The sequence below is a fragment of the Lytechinus pictus genome, chromosome 8, assembly GCF_037042905.1.
Source record: "Lytechinus pictus isolate F3 Inbred chromosome 8, Lp3.0, whole genome shotgun sequence".
Lineage (NCBI taxonomy): Eukaryota > Metazoa > Echinodermata > Echinoidea > Temnopleuroida > Toxopneustidae > Lytechinus > Lytechinus pictus.
This window is the reverse complement of record NC_087252.1, coordinates 10,748,546-10,759,239: the sequence shown is the minus strand read 5'-3', so window position 1 is coordinate 10,759,239 and position 10,694 is coordinate 10,748,546. Positions and strand designations below refer to the sequence as shown.

At 34.6% G+C, this 10,694-nt stretch overlaps 1 protein-coding gene and 1 long non-coding RNA gene across 2 annotated transcripts; both read left to right on the top strand.

Moving 5' to 3' along the window:
• Nucleotides 1–3,592, top strand: LOC129266812 (uncharacterized). The gene is made up of 4 exons (XM_054904605.2): nucleotides 1–154; nucleotides 829–997; nucleotides 1,513–1,677; nucleotides 1,994–3,592. The coding sequence occupies exons 2-4, from the start codon at nucleotides 995–997 to the stop codon at nucleotides 2,168–2,170; spliced, it is 345 nt and encodes a 114-aa protein (XP_054760580.1). The 5' UTR covers nucleotides 1–154; nucleotides 829–994; the 3' UTR covers nucleotides 2,171–3,592.
• A 2,918-nt stretch (nucleotides 3,593–6,510) lies between these two features.
• LOC135155055 (uncharacterized) lies at nucleotides 6,511–10,124 on the top strand. Its single transcript, XR_010294406.1, has 2 exons — nucleotides 6,511–6,781; nucleotides 7,354–10,124. It is a non-coding gene; the product is annotated as an uncharacterized LOC135155055 (long non-coding RNA).
• The last annotated feature ends 570 nt before the right edge of the window (nucleotides 10,125–10,694 follow it).

Sequence of the window (10,694 nt, the reverse complement as noted above, 5' to 3'; positions counted from 1 at the left end):
CAGCAATTTCAGTCTGAACGATAAGATGAGGAACTTCCTCGGAGCTGTGGAAGACAAGATGGTGTTGTCACGGCAACATGGAAGCAGTGATGACGTCGACAGACGTCTTTCCAAGCTGACCGGAACGGCAGCAACAACCAAGTCACATCCTGCTGTGAGTATCTGTCTTTTACATTATAAAAACATTTCATTCAGGGCCCCATCTGACAAAGAGTTGCGATTGATCCAAACAATCTCAATTGTATGGAAAAATCCATCCATACCTTATTTTTTTCTATAACAAATTTGCACAATCTCTCTAATAAACAAAGAATCACACTGAATTTGCAAAAGAGTGATGAATGTATGCATACATATTGTATATCATATCTAGAAAATGTTTTGAACATGTCTTTCTGATGTTGCTGTGGCTGGTCGTCCATAGTTGTGGTTGATCGGATCAATCGCAACTCTTTGTAAGATGGGGCCCAGATATATCCCCACCATTTTGTATATCAGATGGAATATATACCAATTTCTTTTTATTGAAAACATTGTGATCTAGTGGTTCTGAAACATACCTTGCAATTAGTGGGTAATGGGTTCAAATGCCAGCCATAGTGTTAATTTCCTTCAGCAAAGAATTCCTTTACACAATGGTGCTCCGGACCCCAGGTGAAGAAAATGGGTACTGGCAGAAAGTAATTACTCGAAAAGCTGTGCGCACTGAAACTGGTAGCCTACCTTGACTGGGGTAGTACATGAGCACCTTTTGCTTGTAATCAAGTTGAAATGTGCTCATTTTAAGTACCTTCAATGTATTGTTTTCATTTTTATTATTTTATTCAGATGAAGGGTATGAAAGGAACAGTTGACCAGCTTCCTGATGAGCTGAGCGGTACAGCCCTCTGGCAGAGCGTGGCCCAGGGGGGCCTCTGCCAAGGAATCAGCCGGAGGTCGCATCAAACTCGCTGCAAGCAAAGCCCAGGATAAGAACCTGCAGAAACAGTTCTTGATGGTAAGTCAACATTTGCTTGAGCTTTGAAGGTTTGCATGGTGTGTTGAAATCAAATGACGTAAGGTTGTCCTGAAAATGACTGTTTAGTAGTCTTTTGGATTATAGTTCTTCAAATAAATGATCTCACTCCTGACATAGAGCAGTTTACGTCAAGATCACCAGTTCCTCTAGGAACTATTATCAGAAAGATTACCCAATGATTTTTTTTCGCCTTACATGGTGAAACCTAAATCCTCATTATATTGACATTTATTTTCTGTGCCATGAATAGGAAGCAGTTCCTACAACTATGTATATGTATCTGCAGACATGCCAACTTTTCAATATTTTTTTTTCCAATTCTGAAGGCTACATAACATAAATCCTTCCAACTACTGATTTACGCACATGTCTATTAAAGAAAAGTTGAGAATACTGTATGTAGTGAACACCAAGAAGTGAGAATGAAGTCATGGAAATATGATGATAATTACTATCATCATAATATAATAAAAATATTTTCATTTTTCTTTAAGGATGAGGTCAACTCCCTGACGGACAAGCTTGACAAACTCAACGCAACGTTTGCGGAGCTCAGCACAGAGTACGTCAAGACCCAAGACGCGATCAGCACTATCTGTGAAGAACTGCATTCTCAGAAGACGCTTGCTGAAGAGGAGAAGGAAAAACCAGAAGAAAATGTAAATTTAAAAGTCCCAATAATATATACAATTACAGACCTTCCAATTATATCAAATGAAAGCAACTATAGATATTAATGGAATGTCATGAAAGACAATTTCATCATCTCCCCCCCCCCCCACAGTTGAATGAAAATAAGAAACAAATCTTCCAATGGTTCAGTATGTTAATGGTATGATTTCAAAACGGAGATAGGGGCCAAGAAATACTGATGTCCAATACTGAATATTACAGTTATCTCTCATTGCTAGCATTCTCCATTGCTGTTGATATGTTATCATTCCATAAATTGAGAAATCATTTTTCTTTTCACAGGAGAAGCTGATGAAAAGCACAACAAAACTTCTGAGCGACGCCCAGAACAATCTGACCGACATCAAACTCATACGAGATGCTCTCTCTAAGAAGATCGACTCATACAGCAAGCTGCTCGAGGAGAGGCAGCAACAATTACAAACTCAACTCAGACGAAAAGAGGTCAAGAAAAAGTAAAAACTCCCCTATTTCAAATAATGGAACTGCCAAATCGCTATAGAGTCATGTATTACGTAGGTCATTCTAATCGCTCTACAAGGGGTGATATACACAAGCAGCAAACTACTTGAAAGGAGGCAACAACAATTACAGACTCATCTCAGATGCAAATAGGTCAATAAGTAAACTCCCCCTATTTCAGATAATGGAACAGCCAACTTTCCAGAGTCATTTATTACACAGACTAATCTATTCACTCTACAAGGGGTTATACCGATATGTGCATATAGCAAGCAGCCCGAATTACAGACGAAAAGAGGTCAAGAAAAAGTAAAACCCCTCTATTTCAAATAATGGAACAGTCACATTGCAGTAGAGTGGTGTATTACATAGGCCATTCCATTCACTCTACAAGGGATGATGTATACAGCAAGCTACTTTGAAGAGAAGCAGCAACAATTACAGACTCAATGCAGAACAATAAAAGATCAAGTAGAAATCTGCTATCTGACTCTTGTGCATTTTGTTTCGAGGGAGTCCACGGCATTGGCTAAAATTGTATATTTAATTTATTAGATATATCATTTTAAGAATATACTTTGTTGTAGAAAATATCATAGTAGTTGATTTTTATACTGAATTGTAAATATTGCTGTGTGCTTTTCATCTTTATTTTCTTGCAATACTCAGAATAAAATTGATATTGATAATTATTGTTGATTATGAAGCATGAATTGTTGATTTTTTAATGATATTTAATACAAAAGGTTGAAGTATTGTACTTTATCATCAAAATTTTCCTGTTTTACATCATGTATTAAATAAATTTGTAGGATTATATTTCTGAAATAAATGACAACTGTCTTTATAGTATTGTCACATTGTTCAATTAAAACATAAAGTCATTAATTGTATAACTATCCTGTGCCTTTTGATATTTTACCTAATCAATATGCAAAGATATTTATTTAAACTATGTACAAAGTATTTCGAAATTTGTTCCGTCCTACATTCTACAGTTTTGAAGTATTTCCTTATTTTGACCGTCCATTATTATCTTGAGTGTGTTTTCTTTTCATTGTACATGTACATCAGTAAAGTAATGTGTGATATTTCACTTAGCATAGAAAAAATATTGGTCATTATAAATTTATGGTCATAAATGTATAATGGAAGGAATAAAAGCAACATCTATGTTGATGAAGGAATAAAATTGCCCGGCATCATCTATTTCAATCGCTATTCGATGAGGAAGAATTTATACCAGTTCGGTCAGTTATCTGCATCAGATAATACACATAAATCCCATAAAGCTGAGATTTAGGAGAGTTGAGAGTTATTGTATTGTCAATTTTTAATTTGAATTTGGAATGTTTAGAATCGTAATATGTATGTTCATGATGATCCATTACAAAATTGGACTCTGCTCAGTCTAATCACAGAAAAAGAAAACCTTCAAAAAACGTTTATCACGACAGAAATTACAATGATCTATGATGTGACTTGTTACATTCCAATGTGCAGAACAAAACTATATATCTTTATGCTAAATTCCATTCATTTAAGATATTAAAAACACCTTGAAAATCGTATTTCATAGCCTTCATTTGAACATTATTTCAGTATAACCTTGATTTTACAATATTTTCTACTATAGATCAAATGATGTAAATTGTGTCTTGGATTAAAATTCTGACATTATGATTTTACATTTCGATCATATCTATCAGATTTTTTTTTTCATTTTACTTCATTAAATGTGTCATGTAAAATGAGTCTTTCAATGAACAATCATTGTATTTCTATTAGGTATTTTTATATCATAAAAATAAAATATATTTGTATATTAGAAGTGATTGTAGAATATTTCTTAAATGCTATATTTCTTGATAAGTGAACAAAAATCATTTGAATGATTCATATTATACATTCTAATTTGATTGTGTGTACATCACCTACTGTGATATTATATACAATGTAAATTTGCTTGTGTTTTGTGTGTATTTTGTACAAACTATTTTCGAGAAATAAAGTCTAGAATCAGTTTCATTTGATTTGTTTGGTTATGTGTTCTTTTTCTTATTTTCCCATTTGAAACTGGACATTGCAGGCACTTATTGTAATCATGACTAGATAAATATTTAAGTAAACATTTGATGCAAGCCCGAATCTCGAGCTGAAAATTTTTAATTTTCCGACTTGACAACTTGACATGCTATGTGAACGGCCACCTCACAACTACCAATAAGTCGCAAAAGCTGAATGTAAGTTGTTTCTTTTTATCAAAAAGCACATCCCAAGCTTGAAAATTATAACTTTTCATAATCAATCTACAATAGCCCACATAATTACTTGATTGAATGGAGAAGAAATTCCTTGAGAGTTTCATATAATAAGGAGAAAATTAAGATTTGAAGTTTGGGGTTCTCTGAAGCATGAGATGTGCACACCACAAATCTCATTTAAATTTCGAAGTAGTCTGAAAAAAAAGTTGTCAGACAATTTTATCTCGTGTTTTGCTGAACTTGAACACTTTAAATTTTGGCTGTAGGAAGAATTAATCTTTCAAATAAGTTAATTTTAACATTTTTTTATTTTCTGAATAACAAATAACTTTTTTGGCCATTTACACAGGATCTTCCCTTGTGAATTTTGGTTGGTTTTGGCGTGACTGGTCACCTGTGCACTTAATGTAATGTAATCATGAACTTGATAGGTATCTAAAGGCGACCGCACACCTTACGATTGGTCTGCGACTCAATTTTGGAATAAAACGTAGTAGATTTGAATGCTAATATTGAGACTTGGACTATTTTACTGTGTAATGTTCGAAATCATCATACGAATACCTATGTTCAAACCTGCGACTATGCTATCATCCTTAGAATAAAAGCGAATTTAATATCTAGTCGTAATGACGTCATAGCAGTCGTAAGATTGGCTACGATTTGAAAGTAATTTGGCCTTTACTCTAAAATAAAATCTTTCAAAATGGTTATATTGGTATTTTATCAATTAATTTTAACCTCAAATAAAATAACAAGTTCCATTCACATCTTCAGAAAATAAGCAAAATGCGATTTGTTCCAAAATCGGATCGTGAACAGTCGTAAGGTGTGCGGTGGCCTTTAACAAACAATTGATGTGAGCACGAACCACGAGCTTATTTTTATTTCAGTTTGTAAACTGGGCATTCCGCTAATACATTATTTGTATCATTCATCCAAATCATCTCGTGGCTGAATCTTCCTCCTTGCAAAATCTCGTAATTCGTGAGATTTTCTTTCTCTAAGAATTTACCTGTTTTAACCTCAAGTTAAATAAAATATTATTGCACCATCAGATAGAGTAAATGTTACTTTTTCATATTGGTCATTTATTTTGTATACAATATTTTGTTAAATAAGTAAATTTCTGGCCTGAAAATGTGCCTCAAAACTGAATTTTCATCCTCTGTTTTCTTTTGCAAATTGTGCAAAACTTTTTATTTTGAGCCTCAATGATATCTATATCACCATACAGCTGAACTTCTGTACTTTCTCACTATGCCACTCTTGATATGCGGCACCTTTTAATCGGGTCAAGATCACACTTTTCCCACCAAGGTACAAGACGAGATTTCTGAAATTTGGTACTTGCATGAAATCCAGAGTTCTGATTGGCTGGATAAGGTTCACAGAACAACAGGCGCGGGGTATTTGAGGAGATTACCACATGGGAAGTGTGACCTTTCCATGAACCCAGGCACTGGAACCGTTGGAATTTGCCACTGTGTGGTCTCTTTGACCAATCAGAGTGCAGTATTCTTGTTTACAAGCTGCTTTATGTACTTGGCAAATGAAAAGTGTGATCTTGACCCGATTAAACCAATTTTTATTTTGAAACCTATATCATTTTAAAGCATACATATTCAGCTTTATCATGATCTAAAAATCATTTGGGCTCAAACAAGTGTGAAAATAGCAGCTTTTGTCAGGTGAAAATAATTATTTTGTAGCATATTTTAGATCAAAATTTGACCCTATATTATAAAATCTTTGAATAAATTCAAACACATGACCTAAAAGAATGATTCTTCTTCTTTACAATGATACCAAATTCATGAAATTCGATGCACAATTAGAGCAGCAATGACCAAATGAAAAGAGGTGTTTTGGTCCGCATCAAGCTCATTAAATATGCAAAACATCTCAAGTCATGAATATCACTTGGATGAAAGAAGCCACTTTCTTGGGACCTGCCGTCTGACTGTTATGGGATATGAGCTTCGCAATAAGCCAGTTCGTAAATACGATTTGCGCATGCACGAGTCTCCGTAGTACCACTTCCGGGGTATGTCAATATGACCAAGATTTCGAGCTGCAGTGGCGAAGCCATGGTACCCGCACGATGTTTTCTGCTATTGACGTGAACGTTTGTCTTTTATTTACGTCTTTCAAAGAAGAACCGCGCATTAAAGGGACACCAAACGATCAACGATTTGCACTGAATTCCATAATTTGACTGTTTTCCTCGAATTTAAATTCTGATTCTTTTATTTACGTTTACGGCTATTTATAGCCCCTCTCTCTCGAAGCAGTGCACTGGAATACAACACATATTTCTATATGTGGGACAACGGTCATTAGAGTAAGTGCGGTGAACGAAAATCTCGTCTTGTCCTATAATATTTATATGTTTAAATAAATTGTCTATTCTTCATTTGTATAGACAACTTAATTACAAGATTCATTGGAATATATTTTATATAGACAGTGGATTTTCGAATTAGGCATATATAGACCTCTATTTTAGTATTTATTGATTTGGAATCTAGATATATTATTTTTCTAATTCTTGTAGTTGTACGTTAACGTTAGACAGTTTCCAGGACCAGGTTCATTAATATATCAGTAAAGTTTTCTTAAATGAAAGAAAAATAGATGCATACATGTACGTACTCTTTATGAAACCTATATTCATAGTGAAAATTGAAGGAATTCCTTTATTTATTTATTTACATGTACTTAATTTTGATTTTCGTAGTTTCCAGATCCAGGTTAATAATTCAGCAAAGTTATCTTAATGTCAGAATGAATAAAAAATGGATGCATACATACTCTTCATGAAACCTATTTTGTGAAAATATATGTGAATGCTGGTACAATATCAAGATGACATTGAAAAAATTCCTAATTTTCAAGTTTTGTATATTTCTGTAGGCTCTCTAGTGTCGTCAAATTTCTTGCATTGGGATTGATCTGTAGGCTCTCTAGTGTCGTCAAATTTCTTGCATTGGGATTGATCTGCTGCATGGTTGAATAAGTGGTACTCCCAACTCTGTGAAATACACGGACTTAAATTTGGGAGCTGCATATGCAAGCCTACATTTCAACTATTTACATTTCCTTTGGAAAGCAAATATCCTGATGCTCGGAGAAGATGGATTAGAATCGTGAATAGGCAGACAGAAAAGGCTCGTCATTGGAAACCAAAACAGTGTCATAGGGTATGCTCCCTTCATTTTAATGATAACGAGCCAACATCTGCATGGCCTGATCCAACAAGGAAACTTGGTTATGAGCTAGACAAATCTAAACAAGTGAAATCTCCAAGAGCGGCACCAAAAGAGAGACCTTACTCTGAAGTGGTCAAGCAACAAAGACAGAAACGCAAGCGGAAACATGTAGCTCCCCACACTGACTCGATGCCAGACCACTAAGGTATTCCAGAAGCAGTACCATTTTTAAACCACTCCTGCAAGATCATGACTATATCCATACTACATGGGATATGGACACTCCTCCTGCAAAGAGATCGAGACCAGAATCTACATGTACATCAAGAAATGACATTGCTCTTCATGACCAAGACTATGCTGAACCGTCAACATCATCATCTGAGAACTGTAGTGAGTGCAGCAAAAAAGAAGACCAGCTAATGGAAATGAATGAGAAGTTGAAGAAACTTGAGCAAAAAATAAAAAACCTGAAAAGGTTGCCAAAGCGTAGTGTATCGTAAGATAGTTCTAATGTAGTTCTCAAGTCTGATAAAGCAGTGAAGGACTATACTGGAATAGAGAGTACAGATACATTTGTAGCACTTCATACATGTATATGTAGAACCAAGAGTGAAAAAGCTACGTTACTGGACAGGAACAAAAAAGGAAAGTTCACCCAGGTCATCACCGAGAGCAAAACGTATTGGAACACCTCAGAAGCCAGGTCCCGCAAGGTCACTTAATAGTAGACAAGAGCTAATCTTGGTGTTAATGAAACTAAGGCTAGCACTAACTGTCTCTTTCTTGGCAGGCTTATTTCACGTCGCAAGCAGTACAGTATCTCAGATCTTTAATTCATGGATAAAGTTCTTAGCAGCTGATCTAAAGCCATTAATTCATTGGCCTGACAAGCTATCAATCCAAATGAAAATGCCTAAGTCCCTGCAAAAAAACCACCAGCATATAAGATGTACCTTAAATTGCACTGAAGTCTTTATTGGTCGGCCAAGGAATTTAGCTAAGCAAGCTCTTACTTGGTCTGACTATAAGAAACATAATACTGTAAAATTTCTCGTAGCAATTGCTCCCAATGGTATGATATCATTCCTTTCACATGCTTGGGGTGGTAGAGCTTCTGATGTGCTCATTACTCGAAAATCAGGGATTTTGGAATTAATTGATCCTGGTGATGTGGTTCTTGTAGATAGGGGTTTTTTAATCAAGGAAGATCTACTACTGAGAGGTGCAAAACTAGAAATGCCCCCTCCTAGCAAAGGTAAAGAACAACAAACCCCTGGTGATGTTGCAAAAACGAAGAAAATTGCAAATGCTAGGATACATGTTGAAAGGGCAATAGGAAGAATTAAATGGTTTGGCATCTTAAAGGAGACTCTGCCTATTTCTCTTGTTCCCCTTATTGATGATATTGTAGTTGTATGTGCAGCTCTTGTCAATTTGCGCAGCCCCTTGGTTAAGTAAAATATGTGAGGTTGGTGTCCATAATACAGTCGACCTTATTGGTAGAAGTCAATGGCATTTCTAAATCAACTCCTCCTTTTTTGGTTTAAACCTTTCGTGAAAGTCACTTTTTCTTTTATTTATGATTTTCTTTGACCCAATCAAATAACTTTTAGGCAAGGTTGACTGTATTGACTACCGTAAATTGATTTAGTTTTCTGGCATGTAATCATATGTTCTTTTTATATGCTTTTATATATTATTCAAGTACCGGTATGTCAATAATCATTGTAATTTTTTTATTGAGTTTTCGTACGATTTATGGTAAATACATTTTCTTGTACATGTAAAAATATGTTCGTTTTGAACAAACCTTCATTTTAGAAGTTAAAATTTTATTGTAGGGTCCATTTCTGTTAACAAGACCAGGCTTATTTACAAATCCTCATAACTGTAGAGACGCATATGTGCAAAATTTGTTAAATCAATTAAATTGCCTGGTGACGATGTTAAAACAGAAGTGAACTTTACCCACTGTACATCACCCATTCTCAAGTTCACACTCGCTAGTTCTCAGTCTCTCTCTCTTTCTCTCGCTCACACTCACACACACGTAAATTCATGCAACTGAAAATAGGACAGACAGAACATCATTTAGAAAAGTGATCAGCTTGATTTGTTGAATGTATACAGGGTATTTTAATTCCAGTTTGTTTCCTTTTTATTTATGAATCTCAAATACATTTCGATTTCCAAACAAAATGAAGTGTTGATACAAAACAATAATATATGCCATTTTACCAGGTATCTTTCATGTATGTAATTACTGTAGTTACAGTGTATATAAAACATGAAGTGTACTCATTTGAAATACATGTATAATGTGTAAGAATGCATATAAAATTGATTGCAAAGTGACCATCTGTACACAACTTTAGAATCACTGCAAGTAACGGCTTGTACTATGTCTATGCAGTAAATTGTTAAGAGTAATCTATCATAATTTACATTGAATAAAGTAGAAAAAACAAAATAGAAGTCTCAACCTAATCATTTCATGTGGCCTTCTTGATATGTACAGTGTATCCTAGAAAAAGGAAACCCATATTTCTATCAAATGTATTTTAGTTTCAAATTTAACACTGACAGAATTAGTAAAATATTTTATATTTTGAGTCATTATTTTTCAATAGTATACCCATCATGCATGGCAAATTATGGCCAAGTCTGTGCTGGTTATTTTAACACTGTAATTTCAAACTCTTCATGCTCGTTGATGCTTTGACTCAGTTAAAAAAAAAAAGAACTTGACGATGAGGGGAAAATTAAAGATGCCCATGATGAATCGGACACATCGGATTTGTTTTTGTGGGACGCACTGTACTCTACATACACGTACCATTTTTGTGAATGTTATCTGTGAAAAATAAAGAGCTCTTCTTACACACACAGAAAAAAATTTATTGTAAGTACATACTATCTCTTCATGGCGCAATGAACCAAAAATTTTGAAGGATGCCAAACATGGTGTTTTGGGCAAAATTTCTGAGAAGTCATTTTAAAAGATAAAAATCTAATTGTAAATATCATTACATATTCAGAAAA